Source organism: Sminthopsis crassicaudata, chromosome 5, assembly GCF_048593235.1.
Source record: "Sminthopsis crassicaudata isolate SCR6 chromosome 5, ASM4859323v1, whole genome shotgun sequence".
Taxonomy (NCBI): domain Eukaryota; kingdom Metazoa; phylum Chordata; class Mammalia; order Dasyuromorphia; family Dasyuridae; genus Sminthopsis; species Sminthopsis crassicaudata.
Window position 1 is genome coordinate 5,658,651 of NC_133621.1, and position 18,880 is coordinate 5,677,530.

At 37.5% G+C, this 18,880-nt stretch overlaps 1 protein-coding gene across 4 annotated transcripts in view; it reads right to left on the reverse strand.

Moving 5' to 3' along the window:
* The window catches only part of DGKB (diacylglycerol kinase beta), a 675,591-nt gene that overhangs the window by 472,100 nt on the left and 184,611 nt on the right, over nucleotides 1-18,880 (reverse strand). For 2 of the 4 annotated variants that reach the window (XM_074270709.1, XM_074270707.1), the window contains exons 4-5: nucleotides 13,441-13,461; nucleotides 1,938-2,091 (exon numbers count right to left, since the gene is read on the reverse strand). The exons of 1 other annotated variant lie outside the window; for it this stretch is intronic. In XM_074270709.1, the coding sequence (XP_074126810.1) occupies nucleotides 1,938-2,091; nucleotides 13,441-13,461 (175 nt within the window). The remainder of the gene's footprint in view (nucleotides 1-1,937; nucleotides 2,092-13,440; nucleotides 13,462-18,880) is intronic. One more of the 4 variants, XM_074270708.1, reaches the window with a different exon arrangement.

An 18,880-nucleotide genomic window follows, 5' to 3' on the forward strand; every position in this document is an offset into this window, starting at 1 on the left:
TTTTTTTTTTTTTCTCATTCTATCAGCTCAGAATCTCTTGAATACATTTTACACACACACACAAACACACACATATATGCACACATATGCCCACAGCCACGTGACCAACCCTCTCTTTCCAGACTTGATCACTTCACACCTGGACTACTGCAGTTACCTTGCAAGTGACCTCCCAGTTACCAATATTTTCCATCTTGGAACCAATGTCTTCTTCATCCCCAAATTCATATTCCTTAAATCCAATTGTGATCACATCACTTGCCTGGTCAAAAATCTCCAAGAGCTCTCCAATTCATATGATATATAACAATTGATAATACGTAAAACCTTCCAGGATGTAACCTCCACTTTTTTCCTGCCTCTTTTCATCTGCTTCCATCAAAAATTGTTTATAAATTTGGCCTTCTGTGCAGTAAATTCAATCTCAGACCTCAGAGGCTGAATGCTCCACCTTCACCTCCATGTTAAAGCGTTGGTGGCCTCCAATGCACATCAGCTTCTCCTGGTCTCTACTATTATTCTTTCTCCTTCCCTTCCTCTCATTTTAGAATCTGTACTTTCTCTTCTGGGTGCATCTTTCATTATTGATTCCTAAAAGAATGTAAGATCCTTGAAGTTAGGGAACGTTTCATTTATTGTTTTAGAATTCCCAGCAGCACTTAATTCAGTGTCCAATAGACATGTAGCTAAACAGGCAATTTATGAGGTATGTATAATATCCCAGATACTGTGCTCAACCCTAGGCCTATGTATAAAAGCAAACAATTTTAGTAAAAGAGCTGGATTTTAGTGAGGAAAGGTATTGCACAGACAGGGGAGGAATGCTGTGGAGATAGCTTTTAGGGTTCCCTACTTGGCTAGATAAGGAAAAAGGCTCATCTATTGGATTCAAAGGGAACCTGTAATGGAGACTTCATTTTCTGGGATGAAGAAGGTCAGAGAGTGAATTGTTTGACAGCAGACACTTAACCAAAAAAAAAAAAAAAAAAAAAAATATTTGTTGAATTTCATCAAAGGTTTTGGATGCATATACTCAGTGGGTAGATAACTATTTTTAGTCATTCATAGTAGAGGTGGGGTAGTCCGTAACAATGGCCATGGTTAAATATATTATGGCTAAAACTTGGATTCCTTTATGAAAAAGGAGCAGTCACAGTTAAAATTTCAATGCAGCTTAAAAAGGCTTTGGACGGATTGCTACTAATATTTTCCTAAATTTGTAACAAAACTTCTGGTTTTAAAAATCCAATTTTTGATTATTGTTAATATCTAACAAAGAAAATGTGTGGTAAAAGTCTCTCTTTAAATGTTTAAGAAATCATCACTTTGCCAAGAAAAGACTGTTATAGATGCCTCTAATCTCTAGCAACCCAGAAACTCCAATCCTAGGAAAAATGATAGACTTTGAGGATGACCTAGGAAAAAGCCTTCCTAAATGAAAACAATTTGAAATACTGACTCTTTTTTCAAAAAAAAAAAAACTTTGTTCCTAATTTTTCCAATAAATATCATTTAGCATATTTTTGTGCTAATATATGTGCTGTACTTCAGTCCTTGGAAGATCAGCACCCTGCGTCATCCCATAGAAATGTCTGTAGGAACAGATATTAGCCAATCATTGAAAAGTTAATTTTGTGTGAGTTTCTCAGTGATGTGAAGAATCTAACTAAGGCTTACATTCCTCCAATTATAAAGTATTCAGATATGAATATGGCATTTCACAAACATCCACACCATCATTTGTTTCTCTGCCATATAGGTCATTAGGGAGGCAAGTTCTTGTCTACTCTACCATCCTCCACTCTGGTTTCCTCATGCAGAACCTGTGATGCTTCTTCAGATTCCCAAGTTTGACCTTTCTTTGGGGTAGGGGAGACAGGAGAGGGAGGGAAGGTAAAGAGACAGAAGAGAAAACAAAATCAGGAATAAGAGCTTACCCCCGGAGAGGAGGGGAGGTTTACTTTTGACCAAGGGACTCGAATGAGGGGCTTGGTTGCTAAAAGATGTGAAGAGATGAGCACTGAAATCATCGGGGAGCTCGGCCTCCAGGAATGTTTTCATGAACAGCTTGAAACCTTCAAAATCTATGGTCTGCAATGGAAGAAAAGATTTTTTTTTTAAAAAGTTGAATTCAAAGGTCAGTAGCCTGTCCAATGGGATTATCATTAGAAGCGCTCAATTATCCATGACAGTACATCCAGTTCAGCTTATGTGATGATGGTGATGGGTGGTGATGACAAAGTGAAATCACATTTCTAATCGCACTTTAGACTCACAAAATACATCACATACATTTTCACATTTGACCACAATGATTCTTAAGAGACAGCTAAGTGATATATATTCATTCTCATTTTATGATCAGAAAATGAATTCTTAGAGGTCAACCAGAATTCCCAAGGTTACTCAGCTCTAGGAAGGGGCAGGGCCAGCACTCTCTGTTTTCCCTAAGACATGGTCCTAGCAGGGATATTTTCAGGGCTGCTCTGGGTGTCAATGAGCCATCTCTGAACATAGCCATATATTTCTCTTTTCAAACCATCCTTCCCATTTAATGAAGGCCTACTGTCTATTTTGACATACCATCTTTTACAGAATGCTTTAACTGTTTTAAAATAATGGATGTTTGTGATGGATTTGAGGTAGAGTCCAGAATGTTTGCACACAATTAAGTTTGGAATCATTTATCTCTGAGGAAAAGATGCTTGTATTTCAGAGAAAATAGTTTCACAGTTGAAATCCCTAAACCATGCAAGTCAAGCAAATCCCACTCAGCAAATTGCTCACTTGATAGTTTTGTATACAAACACATGTATATATTCAAGGACATATATCTGCATTTATACAATACTCATAAACATCTTTCCACAAAAAAAAAAATGTTCCATCTATGCACTTATATAAGACACATGTTTCTTCACGTCAATTTATCACTTAGAGTTCACTCTCCCATTACTCTCCAATGGACCCATGATAACATCAATTTGGAAATTCCCTCCCCCCAAAATGGATATAAAACATATTCATTTGCTCTCAGTGCTGCTCTCAAACATATCCTCACATCAATTTAAGGAGGGCAGCCATCCACTAAACTGGAGGCCTGGAAACACTTTCTTCTAATAAAACAAAGGTAAAGTACCTGATGAATAATAGGTGCTTAAAAATGATCTGGGAAAGGAAATAGCAAATCACGCTATTTTGTTTGCCAAGAAAAACTCAAATAGAGTCAGGGAAAATTAAAGAAGACTGAAATGAATGAACAATAATAAATGCCTGAAAGCTGACTCATCAGTCAATATCTTGGCTATAGAAGATGACATACAACCTCACAGTTGACAAACGACCAGGCTTCCAAATGACATTTCTTTGTTCTTTCTTTCTATTTTTGGAGGATAATTCTTCCCTAGTTATAGCTTAATTTATTGTGGCAGCCTCCCCATTTCCCTCTTAGTAACAACAATAGGAATTGCAGTAGTAGTAATAGTAAATAGTAGTAGCAAAGCAGTAGTAACAATAGTTACAAAGTAGTAGTAGCAGTAGTAAAGTAGCAGTAGGAAAGTAGTAGTAATAAATAGTAGCAGCAAAGCAATAATAATAGTAGTAACAAAGTAGTAGTAACAGTAGTAACAAAGTAGCAGTAGAAAGAACTAGTAGAAAAGTAGTAGTAACAGTAGTAATAATGTAGTAGTAGTGGCAACAGTAATAAAATAGTAGCAATAAAGTAGTTGGAGGAGGAATAATAAAGTAGTAGAAGTAAAGAAGGAATAGCAGTAGTAATAAAATAGTAGGAGTAATGTAGCCATCATCATCATTGTAGTAGTAGTAGTAGTAATACCAATAATACATATCAATTTAATGTTTGCAAAACATTCCTCAAATAATATTCCATCTGATCCTCACAATAGCCCTAGGAGATAGATGCTGTTATTAATCACATTTTACAGATGAGATGATTAAGAGAGAAGTGACTTGCTCAGGCTCACACAATCAGAAAGCATTTGAGGTGACATTTAAGCTTACATCAACCGGAGTTCAGGCCAAGTGCTCTGTGGACTATACCACCAGCTTCCTCTTTTTCTCTTCAGACACTCTCATAGTCTTATGTTTTGCTTCCATAGGGAAATACTAGTAAAAAAAATCAGTGTTGAGAAGCTTGGACTCATTTAAAATAACTTTTCAATTCTCCAAAGATAATGTAGGTCACTCTCCTCCTTATTAAACTCTGGGCTCAACCAGCTCTTGTTATAGACATACTGATGGACAAATTCTCCAGGTTGTTCATTGAAATGCAAATTGTAATCTGGGCATAAACATTCATCATCTGCTTGATCTTTTATATAAATTCTCAAGCCAAATTCCTTCAGTAATTCATAAATCACTTCTAAGATACACCTTTAATGTTGCAGGATTTGATATTATCAGCATGTCATTCACCAAAAGGACCATCTGGAGGGAATCATCTACAGAGACTCACTCTGGGCTGGAACTCATACATTCCAAGATATTTCTCCATGTTTTATTCTTCATTTCCTGGTCATGATTAGAGGTCTACCAAAAGACATCATTTCTGTTTTATTATTCATTTAAGTCCAGGGTGATTTTGATATACACTTTACACATTGGTGAAACAGAACCTGTAATGTAAGATTTTGTTCTCCTGGGTAAAATGATTTTTCATAAGCAATAAGCACATTGGGATCTTATTTTCTTTTTGGTTTTGAGTTATGAGATGATAGAAAGGTGGTCCATGATTGGATCTCCTTGTTCACTCATTTTACTTTCTTTTAAATGATATGTGTGCAATATAGATGGAGATAAAAATAAAGATGATCCTCAACATAATCTTGGCCAGCAAGTTAACCAGTCAGTCAATTAATGAATATTTGTTAAATTCCTGCTGCATGCCCAGCACTGTGCTGGGTGATGTGGATACAAATACAAGGAAAATAATCTCTGTCCTTAAGGAAATTATGATCTTGTTTAAAAAAAAAAAAAAAAAAAAAAAAAAAAAAAGGAGTGGATGAGTTGCAGGAAAGACATCATGTTGTCATTGTTGTTTGTCCTTCATTTTTGAAGAGATCCAGGGACATCATAGGGTGATGTCTTGATTCACTAATAAATTGGATTTATGTCAGGTAAAGTTATGCAAAGTTGTCAATCTCACCTTCCTTTCTGGTCATTGAAGTCTCATGGCAAGACCAAAGTCAAGACAAATGGAGAAGGCGTGGGATGCAGTAGATGACTTGATGTTTTCCATGGCTGACCAAGCTCTCAGCCCTCCCATATTGTTGTCATTGACCCTTTCCACCAGGAGCAGTCTTCACACGCTTGGGATGGACATCCCTCTAACCCACTGACAGGTTGGAGGCTCATCAGTTACTCTCAACCTGGGTTTGTCTGTTTGCTGAGATGATTTGGTCAGGGGGCGGCTGCTGCACATGCTCTAGCTTCTTAGAGTCATAGGTGAGAGTTGAATGCCAGGTAGACATCAAAGGTGGATGAAGAGCTCTGGAAAGGATTCAGCGAGCCCTCACATCAGAGATGCTAGCCCTCCCTGAACATCCCTTATACCAGAAGGCAGCTTAGTAGCACAATGGATAGAGCATTGCTTCTGGAATTAGGAAAATCACAGTTCTAACTTTATCTTAGGCACTTGCTAACTCTGTGGCCCTGAACAAGTCACAATAACAACAAAGTCTGTTTGCTTTGCTTTCCTCAACTATAAAATGAAAATGATACTTATTTTGCAGGGTTTCATGAGTATAAAATAAGATAATATTTTAAAGCATTCATCACAGTGCCTGACAAAGAGTAAGTGCTTCATAACTATTTGTTTCCTTCTATAATTATTTATTTTCTTCCTTCTTTCCTTCTTTCCCTCAAGTTTTACTCCTTGCAATTTCCATATTTCTGTTAGGAAGATCACCCTCCTTCCAGGCAGCTAGGCCCCCAACGTTAACAGTTTTGTCCACAGCTGCCAGAGCTCAACCATCGCCAATTAACTTATTATTATTTTTTTAATGACAACTATATCAAGTAGTCTCATGTTGCCTTGATCTCCTCCTTTCCTCTATAGGAATAAGGCAAAGCCAAAGTCCCATCACACCCCAAATCCAAACTCATTGAAGCCATATATTTGGTCACAGGATTCCTCACTTCAGAAAGAAGATAGAACCTGAGACATGGACTTTCTCTAGCCCCCATAGAGCTCTAAGACTGCTTGTAAAAATCTAAATCTTATTTGAAGATGCTTCCAGTGGTTGTCAGTGAAAGGATTCAGATGTGACTAGTTGATTAATTTGTCAGTTGCTTGAGTTTTGAGAATCTAATGGTGGCTTAAAAATATAAACAGGACATGACAGATTTTGTCCAATCTGCTATTATATGTTTTCTAAGCAGCAGCCTCAGACTTGTGAATGAGTTATTCAGGGAAACAACAAAAGAGAGGCTGAGCAGGGCTGAGTGACTGTGGGGAGTGATTGGGAACTGCTGCCAAGCCCATCCCATTTCAGATCACGTGCCCTAGTTCTCAGTTATTTAAGTCCAACCATCTGGAGCTTTTTGTGTGGATGGCTCTGTCAATACCAGAGAAATCATAATATCTTGCATTTATACAGCATTTCCCAGTCCATCCAAGTAGCTTAGAAGTGAATTAAAATAAAGCTCATCTGTCTTGTCTTATTTTAATAACTTCTGGCTGCTACTTGCACATTTCTGTATGGTACTACAGAAGAAATCATCTTCATGAACCAAATTGACCACATGCCATTCAGTATCTACTTTAGTTTTATAAATGTACTCCTAGACACCAGGGGATGAATGATCTCCTCGGTGTACATAATTCCTCCAGGAATGTGAATCAAAATACATTCCCCTCTGCCCAGCTCATGAAACTAGTGTCCAAGTCTGCCCCCAAGATTCCCTTTGGTTTTCCTTGTCTTTCTCTGGGTATCATAGACTTTTGTTCTTTTACCTTGTATTCTTGCTCCATTGAAAGGATGCGGTTCCCACAAAACAAGAGAAGGGAATTGAAAGGGCCCTTTAAATGGGTGGGCACAGTGCATCAGAAGATTGAGGCCCAGAAATAATTTCTGTGGATATTAGGACTGCCTTGTAGGTGGGATCTTGGCCACGTTGAGATAACTTCATAATGGGTGACTCTCTCACTGATTGGCTGTGTGTGTGACCTCACAGGCCCTTTATAAGCCCACTGCAGACAGCAGTTGCTCTCTTTAACCTGGTGCTCTTTACCCTGGCTCCCTAGCCTGGGTGGCCAAGCCAAGATGGATAGCCAAAAGAGGTAAGGATTTTGGTGGTGAACACGTGGGTCTTCTGACCAGGTGTTCACTCGGGAACCAACAAGTCAGGGCATCAAGTCAGGGCATTATGTGAGTAGGTATAATAAAGGCTTTTAAGATTACACATGGCTGTTCTTGAGTGCGCTACTGGTTATTAAGCTATAGATTCAAGAGATCGTGGCCAGAGATCTTTGAAGGCCTCAGAGGAGGCGAGCCGGGTAGAGTTGACACTGCAAAGGTCAGTGGTCAAAGGTACTCTGTTGGGCCTAGGACAGACTAATAATTGTAACTGCCAGGAGAGCACGTTATATCCATGATTTGGACCATCATGAAGCTCATTGGCTGCTTACACGCTTACCACTGGAGCCTGGCCGGGAATTTTTTATATTTAAAGGACAGTCTAGACATGGGAGATGGCATTTCCTAAACAAAAGTGACCACACTACTCATCTATCAGTCTGTTGACTGTGAAGTTTTCACTAAGCACTGATTCTGTGTCAGGCCAGAGGACAAAGAAAGAATTATGAAGTGTTTTTTTTTCTTGTTATTCTGATATTCTCATTGATATATCTCTGCTTCCAGGCATAAAAAAATGGGTGCAGGGACATTATCTGGAGTTAAGACTAGCCTGATTAGGGCAGGCAGAGGATCCACCTGAATAACAGTCAGGCTCATCACCAGGTATCAGGGGGAGGAAGAAATGTCTCCTGACTCATTCAGAGGGAAAATTTTTAAAAGGTTCTCATCTCTTAGTACTTTATATGCCAAAAAAGCAATCCACAGGACACTGCTACACAGGAAGATTTTTTTTGGAAGAAATTAAATGTCAGAGTATGAACTCTACAATTTCAATCCTTAAATTGGTTTTAGAAAATGAACTTGTCAGCTGAAAATGTTTTTCCTGGTTCAGTGATACATAGTGATGTATACCTTCAGCATTTAACCATCATGAATTTTCTTAAAGACAATTAAATATTTTTTTTCCTTGATAAAGGATGGCAAATGAATATGTCTTCCCCTAAAAGAGATTGGGTAAAAGGTCATGAAGAGGCAGCTATATGATGAATTGCAGCCCAACCAACCATTCGAACGACTAACTGGGATCACTAATAATAAGAAAAATGCTGATTAAAATAGTACTTTTGGTTTTATTATGCTAAGATAAGAGACACACATCAAATGAATCAATCAACAAACATCCAATAAGTTTCTACTATAGGATCAACCACAAATTCAGTCAGTGCTGGAGAAGATGGATTATTCTCACGGGATTTATTTCCTTAAACCGTAATTCATTCAAATCTTCCCACATTTCTCTGAATTTGTCATATCTTCATTTTTAGAATGTCATAATATTCACTCTAGTCATTTCTTTCATAACCAGATCAATGGGTACCATCTTGGTTTCCAGTTCTTTGTTTCCCCCAAATAATTTTGCAGCAATACTGCTGCAAGGTCATGCTTTGTCATCAGTTCCTTGAAATTCTTAGCTGTGGGACCTTGATCAAAGTATAGAAGCCAGCCAGTCACTTTTCTCAATAATTTTGGATTGTTATTAGACCAGTATGTGTTGGAAGTCTGCCTTTCAGTCTTCAAAATCATTAATAACATTGCCTTTTCAAGATCTGAGATGAGCTCCAAACAGGAAATAATGAGACCACTGTTGTCAATATGGTAAGTCACTCCTTCCTTTATAAAATGCACTGAATTATTCTCTGTATGCCAGAGGATTCAACTTAGTTTTTTGAGGATTTAAAATTGTTTATGTCAAATGTACAGTGAAAGTGATATGAAGGATAGAAAAATCCTGATGTATGCATTCCATTTTGACATCTGTTCCTTGCCCCTGGGTTCACTGTGAACAGAATTATAAGAATAATGAAGGAAATACCTGTCCAGTCATCCCAGTAAGGGAAGCAGAGAAGAGATAGTTGTCATCTTTGGTGATGAGTGGTTGACATTATACGGCTAAATCACTCCTTCATTTAAGGAGGCAGTCCAGTATGCTGGAAAAGACACTAAATTGGTCATGAGGAGGCACTGCCTTGGGAAGCAAGGGGATAGAGGTATTCCTTAATCTCTGTGAGTCTCCATTTTATCTTCTGTAGAAGAATTAGTAGGCTTCCATGATCTCCATGTTTTCTTGATCTTGAATACAATACTATGGTCTACAGGAATATACACCGTATTTGTCTTTTGCCTTCATTGTGGAGAGGATGGAGTACTTTGTTGTACAAATGTGGAAAGTGGGTAGGAGATATATTGTGTTTTTCACAATATTCTCCAAGGACATGCCATTAGAGTGAGACATGTGTTGGCCTCCATGTTGTACACTTCTTGAACCATCTTCATCCCTGATTAAACCTCTTCTCTTTCTCCCAGTACACTAAGGAATTAGGGCAATAGCAGAAATTTCTTTACATCTCCAGAGATAAAATTGAATCAAGTAGAAGTTTTCTATATCAAAACCATTACTTGCTAGAACCAGGGAGTGCCATATTTGGGCTTCCTGGGCCCATCATGGATCGATGTTGTATAATATCATTTGATATGTCATTAAAACAAGGCAATCTTTTTAGTCCTCCTTTATTTCCTAGCCAAATGCCCATGGAGACCTTATTTTCTTTCTTCAGATCTCCCGAATCTCCTCCTCTCCTTGTTCCACCCGAGTCTTTGACAAAGAGGTTATTTTCTTTGTCAAGGAAAACTTCTCATTTTATTGGACTGATTGATTGCTCATTTTTCTGCTTCCAACACTTCTTTGTCTCTCCCCTGTTCTTCAAAAATGCCCATCTCCACCATTCTTGAAAGCTTAAGGATCCACCATCCTATTGCCATTCTCCATGACAGTAAAACCCCTAGAAAATCTTCAATGTTTTTGACATTCCCTGCCTCTCTTTTCACTGACTTCTCAAGCTTTTGAAGCCCACCTTCAGATACCTCATTACTCAATAAAAATGGCTCTTTGCCAAGTTTCCAATGATCTTTTAATGGCCAGATTGACTATCTCCTCCCCACCTTCAATCTTCTTGTGGTGTCTGATGCATGTACAGTTACCCTCTTTTCCTGACTCCTCCTTCTTGAGGTTTTCCTTTTAGTGACACCAATTTAACTTGCTTCTCTTACTACCTGGTTGACCACTTCTCAACTTCCTAAATGATAATCATCCATAGCCTACCCCCTGAAAGATGGCTGTAACCCAAGATCCTGTCTTGAGTAGTCTCTTTTGTCTTTCAGTCACATAGGATTATTTCCTTTCTTTTAATTTCCAGCGTCCACATCATCTCTTACACTTGTATGACTACCACTTGACTTCACTGGCTCATCATTTTTCACCTGGACTATTGAACTGACTCTATTGGGTTCTCCCTACTTCATCTCTCTGTATGCTAATTTCATTTTCAGCTGCTAAAGTGATTTTCATTAAGTATAGATCTGAACATGTCATACTCTTCCTCAGTAAATCCAATGTCTCCCTTGGGACTCAGGAACCTAAAATAAAAGCCTTTAAGGCCCCTTTTCAGCTTAGATATTTTCTATCTTTACCAAGTCATCATCACTGTTCTGCCTCCTGAACTCTGCCAACTTATAATAAAGAACACAGAGGGCTTCTCAAATATAATCTCATTTTGTTGACAAGGAAATTTCCTTTCCCCAAAATGGCTTACCTAGTCAGGTAGTAAGTCTTAAGTCTCCCCAAGTCCAAGGACCACCTTCTGTTCATGTGCTTTCTAGCTGCCATCTAGTCAAATGGATGATCTTGCTTTTTCTCCATGTACTGTCTCTGCTTCTGCACTGCCAGGCCTCCCTTCTCATCTCTACACTTTTCCTGATTGTCTCAGATGCCAGAAACTTCTGTTCTTATGCTATTTTGTGTTTTTGTCTTTCTTATGAATACACATATACCAATATCTATGAATCTATAGATACATCTCTATATCTATCTATATATCTATTTGTATCATATCTATATCTATATCCATTACTTCCTTCAACAAAATGGAAACTCTATGAGAGAAGTGATTCCTTCATTTTATGCCTTTGAATTTTCAATGTCTCCAGCTACCTTGGCAGCTACATAGGAGATATTTTACAGATGCCTACTTATTGAGAGGGCATGGTGGGAGTATAGAGAGAGAGGCTGCCTGAGGCCAGTCATGGTACATCATAGACCGCTTTGGTGAGAGGGCCTGGATTTCTCCTTTCTTAGACATCTATTTGATGTAGGAACACTCCCAGAAGTCTTTGTTAGACTGGGCTCACGCTGCTCCAGAGCCCCTCTTTGGGAGACATGGATTCATATTGGTAGACTAATATGAATTTAGAAATGAGGACAAACAATTGCTGGTGAGTTAGTCAAATTGCCCAGATGAGCTATACCCACTGTGCTCACTGAGAAAAGGGGTGCCCTGTGGCAGGCACTGAACAAGGGAATACTGAGCACAACTGAAATGTGGTGATTATTCCAGGACACAACTGGGGTTCCCCAATCTAATTACTGGAAGTATGCACTAAGCATTTAAAATTCTTGTTTAACTATGCAAAGGTGAAAATATTCCAAGAAATAAACTCAAGGGAATTTTGTGAAATCCCTGTATGAAGAGCTGAACATCACAGTGTTATTTCTGTCAGGGAATAATGTGCCGCACAGCACGGCATCAAAACTCCGACTCCATTTGGAAGAGAAATAGAACCAACATGTTCACAAGAAGGTTTATTCAAGGAAATGTGCATATATTCATCTGTTTGCATACATAATTACAGGAGGGCACATTCACTATTGGTATCCTCCCTTTCTTAAAAAACAAAAATGAACAGAGAAAGCATCAATACGTATGCATGGTTTTACTCTTTCCTACCTCTGTCTTCACAAAGTTTACTTTAAATAGCATTTGATGCTATTGTGGGATAGCCAGCTCCTCTCCAAGGAAGAGCCATTTGGGGTTTTCTATGTATAGCAAAGAGAGGGAACATGACCTAGTACTGACATGGCCTTGCAGGACCTGGCACTGGCATGACCTAGCATTGACATGGACCAGCAGGACCTAGAATTTACATGGTCCAGCAGGACCTAGCATTGACATTAGCTAGCACTGATATGGCCCAGCATGACAGAGATCTGCCTTTAGAGCTGGCAAGATCTGGCTCCAAGTCTAGCTGCTGGCACATGAGGGCTCTTCATTCTGAGGCAAATCACTTACTTTCCCAACACTGTCTAAACAACTCCTAAGTCTTTAAGTAGTAGGGGAAGCATGAACTTTTCTTGGGAGAGGGAGATCCCTCATTTGGAAATTTGCTACACCAGTGAAATCATAGGTCTAGTGGGTATTTCTATCCTACGAATGGCAAGAGCTACAGAAGGAGCCTTCTTAAGAGCAATCATTTTCCTTAAACTAATTCTAATTGATCAATCAAGTGAGTTTAAGAGATATCTTCATAAATGCCTTTCCCCCCTTAACTTACTCCATTTAAATCTGGATTATCTCAGAACTGGTAACCCGTTATAGAGAATATCCAGATTCTTTACTGAGGATGCTGGATATCCCATATTCTGCTTCATTCTCCAGGTGCCAGAACTTGTAGAAAACCTTTCTGGCTGACTCAAAATCAAGTCCATAGCATCCATGACACCACTAAGAAGTATATTCTGTGTTTCTCTTCCTGCTCTTACTTTGGGTACTATACAGCTCATGTTTCTCTACCCTCATTGGTACAAACTCTTCTTATCACTCAGATATTTTTTCTTTCCTTAGCTTTCTTATGGCCTGAAATACAGGAAAGAGAAGGGAAAAGACAGCCCAATTCTCCTTTAAAAGTCTAACTAATGGAGGACTGAAGTCTTACCCCAGGGAGAAAAATGGATTATTTGCAGTTGCCCTAAAATCCTAGTTTTCTGGAAGAGAAATTTAAGTACAGGAGAGTATGGTTCAATGACTGGCCAACATGCAGATCAAGAGACCTTCTTATTTTAATTGCATAGCCTCTCCAACACCAGATACGCAGATTAGCAGGTGCCCTGCTGACTTACATTAAATTTATGGTGATGTAGATGAACTCAATGATGCACATGAGAAAATTACTGTTCACATCAATCATGGGCAAAACAGATATGATTGCCAAAAAAAAGAGGAAAATGGCTTACTTGGTTAAGAATGTCTTGTTTCTGTGATGCATGGAAGAAAAGAGAAAACATACATGTTAATTTCATGCATTCATATTGTTTTGGGACCAAATTGTTTTGTTGAAGTTTTGTCTTTAAAGAGAATTTTAAAGAAAATCTGTGCATAGCATTAATAATCCATTTTTTAAAAGATTGAACTCTAAAATTAATTGTTTTGATCCAAAGAGTTGAATTTGATCCATGAATATTTATTAGGCATCTACTTCTCCTGACCTAGGGAGAAACAAAAATAAGTGAGGTGCAAAACCTACCCTTAAGCGCTTTCTGTCTAGTAAAAGAGATCAATTATGTGTGTTTGCACATACATACACATACATGTATGTACATGCACACATAAATGGCAAAGAAATTGAATAAAACATGACCCCAATTAATACAGAGTAACATGAGAGTCTCAGAGATGGAGAGAACACTGCTCACCTGGGAAATTCCACAGAGTTTAATTGACTATAAGACTTTTAAGTAGCATCCTGGAAGAGAAATACAATCTGAAGTAGCTAAATTGGATTGGGAAGGTGTTATAGGCAAGAGATGAGCAAAAGGACAGTAGTGGAAAAAGGTTTTCATGGAACAGTGAGTTGCTTTCTGGAGAAAGAACCACCCAATGTAAAGGAAGCAATGGAAACATGGCCAGAAACACAGCATTGCAGGAGATCCTGGGAGACCAGACAAGTGAGTAGGACCTTCTTCTACTGGCTAATGGGGGACACTGTGATCAGCAAAATGAAAAAGCAACTGTTTCTTCATTGTGGCTTATTTAAAATACCCAGAATTTCAAATCAATACATTATTGGTCATTTAAAGAAAGAAATCAAGAATTAGAAAGGTTTCCCCATCACACACTTTATTGCCTTAAAACATTTTTAAAGCAATTCTTTCAGATTATTTTGAAAGAGGGTATTAGAATATTGAAATAGAAACGATAAGGAAGAGCCTTCTCTCTGCAGCCCATCATATTTCTATTTGGGGAAGAATTGATTGTGATGCTTACAATGTCACTCTGAACCTCTCTCTCCTTTGCTCCTGTCATCTCCCTCTCCTTCTTTCTCTTCCCATTTCTCTGTCTCGGTGTCTTCCTCCCTCCCCTCTTTTTGATTCTCTTTCCTCTTCCCCTTTCTTTCCCCTTCCCTTTCCTCCCTGCTCTTTCTCTCTCCATCTCCTTTGCTCTTTCCCTTTCTTCCTTCCTCCATCCCAAACTTTTAATCATAACCACTTTTCCCTTTCTGTCTTTATTCCTACTCTTTTCTCCCCCCCCCCCAATTCTCTCTTCCCTCACTTCTCTCTTTTTTCTCCTTCTCCCCAGTCTCAAACCCTGTACAGACCATCATAAAATATGTTAAAATCATGTAATATTGTATATGCCATGGCAAAATAGCTGGAAGTATGATCAGTTACTTCTTCATCAAAACACTTTGAAGTCATTATTTTTTTTAATTGTATTGATTTAATTTATACAGCAAGGCAATGTGAAAAGCTTTCCTAGGAGAGGATGTGGCTTCCAATCAATTCTCTGACCCATACTGGTCATATGACTTTGGACTGCTTGACTTTTTAAAAGCTAAACTTATTAACTTTATTGTTTATATTGATTGCTTTTTTTTTCAAAATACATGCAAAGATATTTTTCAGCATTCATCCTTACAAAATCTTGTGTTCTAATTTTTTTTCTCCTTCCTTCCCCATTTTCCTTCTTCATTAAATATAAATTAAACATGTGCATTTCTTCTAAACATATTTCCACATTTATCATGTTGCATACACACACACAAATCAGATCAAAAGGGGAAAAAATGAGAAAGAAAAAATAAGAAAGCAAACAATAACAATAACAAAAAGATAAAAATACTATGTTGGGATCGATATTCAGTCCCCACAGTTTTCTCTCTAGATGCAAATGTGCCTATCCATTACAAGTTAGTTGGAATTGGCGTGAATCATCTCATTGTTGAAAAGAGCCATCACTTTTGATCATCACATAATCTTGTTGTTACTGTGTACAATGTTCTCTTGGTTCTACTCTTTTCAATTAGCCTCCTTTCATGTAAGTCTCTGAAATCAGCCTATTCCTCATTTCTTATAGAATACTAATATTCCATTACATTCATATTTACATACATAATTTATACAGCGACTCTCCAAGTGATGGGAATTCACTCACTTTCCTGTTCCTTGCCACTACCAAAAAGGCTGCTACAAACATTTTTGCATATATGGGTCCTTTCCCTTTTTAATGATATCTTTAGTATACAGATCCAGTAAAGATACTAATAAATCAAAGGACATGCACAGTTTGATAGCCCTTTGGGCATACTACTAAATTGTTCTCCAGAATGAATGGATCAATTCACAACTCTACTAACAATATATTAGTACCCCACTTTTCCCACATCCCCTTCAACTCTCATCATCATCTTTTCCTGTCATCTTGGCCAATCTGTGAGGGGTAAAGTGTTTATTCAGAGTTGTATTAATTTGCATTTCTCTAATCAATAGTGATTTAGAACATTTTTATATGACTAGAACTGGCTTTAATTTATTCATCAGAAAATTGTCTGTTCATATCCTTTGATCTTTTATCAATTGGAGAATGGCTTGAATTCTTATAAATTTAAGTTGATTCTCTGTATCTTTTAGAAACGAGGCCTTTATCATATCCCTTGGATATAAAATTATTTTGTTCCAAGTTTATTGCTTTCCTTCTAATCTTGTCTGCATTGGTTTTCTTTGCACAAAATCTTTTTAACTTAACATAATCAAAATTAGCCATTTTGCAATTCATAATGCTCTCTAGGGGCAGTTAGGTACAGTAGATAGAGCATCAGTCCTGAAGTCAGGAGGACCTGAGTTCAAATGTGATCTCAGATGCTTAACACTTCCTAGCTGTGTGATTCTAGGCAAGTCACTTAACCCCAATTGCCTCAGCAAAAAATAAATAAATAAAATAATTCTCCTAATTTACTTATATTATCACCCTTCATATATAAATCATGCACCCACTTTGACCTTATCTTGGTATAGGATGTTTAATGCTGATCAATACCTAATTCCTGTCACAGTTTTCCAATTTCTCTAGCAATTTTTTGTCAAATAGTGAGTTGTTCAGGAAGCTGAAGTCTTTGGGTTTATCAAACACTAGATGACTGTAGTCATTGACTATTGTATCTTGTGAACCTAACTTATTCCACTGATTGACTACTCTATTTCTTAGCTCATACTAAAAGGTTTTGATGAATGTTGCCTTAAGATAAAATTTTAGGTCTAGTACAATCAGTCCACCTTCATCTGAATTTGTTTTCATTAATTCCTTTTTTTTAAAGTGTAGTAAATTTATTTATTTTTAATACACATTGCTTTATGAATCATATTGGGAGAGAAAAATAAGAGCAAAAGGGAAATACCAGGGGGGGAGAGAGAGAGAGAGAGAGAGAGAGAGAGAGAGAGAGAGAGAGAGAGAGAGAGAGAGAGAGAGAGAGAGAGAGAGAGAGAGAGAGAGAGAGGAAAAAATAAATAAATAAAGTGAACAGAGAATGTGTTGATTTACATTTAGTCTCCTTAGTTCTTTTTATGGATACAGATGGCATTTCCTTTTGGATTTTCTTTGGATCACTTAACTACTTGAAAGAACCAAACCTTCATAATTGATCATTGCATATTCTTGCTGTTACTGTGTACAATGTATTCCTGGTTCTACTTTGTTTTGCTTAGCATCAGTTTGTGTAAATCTTTCCAGAAATTTCTATAATTAGCTTGTTAACAATAATATTCCATTACCTTCATGTATCACAACTTGTTCAGTCGTTCCCTAATTGCTACCATAAAAAGAGCTGCTATAAACCTTTCTGCACCTGTGGGTCCTTTTCACTCCTTTATGATTTTCTTAGGAAACAAACCCAGTGTCACTTCTGGGTCAAAGTGCATGCACAATTTTATAGCTCTTTGGGATTAATCTCTGATTGCTCTCCAGAATGGATGGATTATTCACAATTCCACCAATAATGCATTAGTGTCCCAGTTGTCCCATGTCCCCTCCAACATTTATCATTATCATTTTCTGTCATCTTAGCCAATCTGAGAGGTGTGTAGTGGTACTTCAGCATTGTTTTAATTTGTATTTCTCTGATCAATGTTTTAGAGCCCCTTTTCATATAACTATATGAAATGATATGAAGTTCCACATAACTATAAATGTCTTTAATATTAGCATCTGAAAATTATCTGTTCATATCCTTTGAACATTTATTAATTGGGGAAAAGCTTGTACATTTGACATGGTTCTTTATACATTTTAGAAATGAGAACTTTATCAGAAACACTGGCTGTAAAGACTTTTTTCCCAGCTTTGTACTTCCCTTTTAATCTTGTTTCTGTTGGTTTTATTTATGTAAAAACTTTTTTTAGTTAATGTAATCAAAGTTGTCCATTTTTCCCTTCATAATGTTCTCTAGTTCTTCTTTGGTCATAACTTCTTACTTTCTCCAAAGAACTGATGGGTAAATTATCCCTTGTTCAGTTAATTTGTTCATGGTATCAGCCTTTATGACCAAATCATGTATCCCTTTAAACTTTATTTTCGCATGGCATGTGAGATGTAAGTCTATGCCAAGTTTCTGACATTATTTTCCATTTTTTCCCAGCAATGTTTGTCAAATAGTGAGTTCTTATTCTAGAAGCTAGAGTGTGGGAGCAGATCAAATATTAGATTGCTATAGACCTTGTTTATTGTGTTGTATGTATCTAATCTACTCCACTTATCTATCAATCCATTTTTTAGCCATTAACAAATGGTTTTGATGACTGCTTCTTTATAATATAGTTTTAGGTTTGGTACTGCTAAGCGGAAGCTTTGTATTTTTTTTTTTTTCCACATAAATTTCCTTGATATTCTTGACCTTTTGTTCTTTTAGAACAGTGGCCCTCAAACTTTTTAAATTGGGGACCAGTTCACTGTCCCTCAGACTGTGGGAGGGCCGGGCTGCAGTAAAAACAAAAACTCACACTCTGTCTCCCCCCCTCAGCCCATTTGCCATAATCCGGTTGGCTGCATAAACATCCTCAGCTCGCCTCATCTGGCCCGCTTGCCATAGTTTGAGAACCCCTGTTCTAGAAGAATTGCTATTATTTTTTTCTAGTTCTATAACATAATGTTTTGGCAGTTTGGTATGGCACTGAACAAGCAGACCAATTTAGGCAGAATTGTCATTTTTATTATATTGACTTGGCCTAGACATGAACAATTGATATTTTCCCAGTTGTTTAGAGCTGATTTTATTTGTGTGAAAAGTGTTTTGTAATTGTGTTCATATAGTTCTTGGGTTTGTCTTGGCAGGTATACCCCCAAGTATTTTATTTTGTTTATAGTAATTTTAAATGGAATTTATCTTTCTATCTTTTACTGATGGGC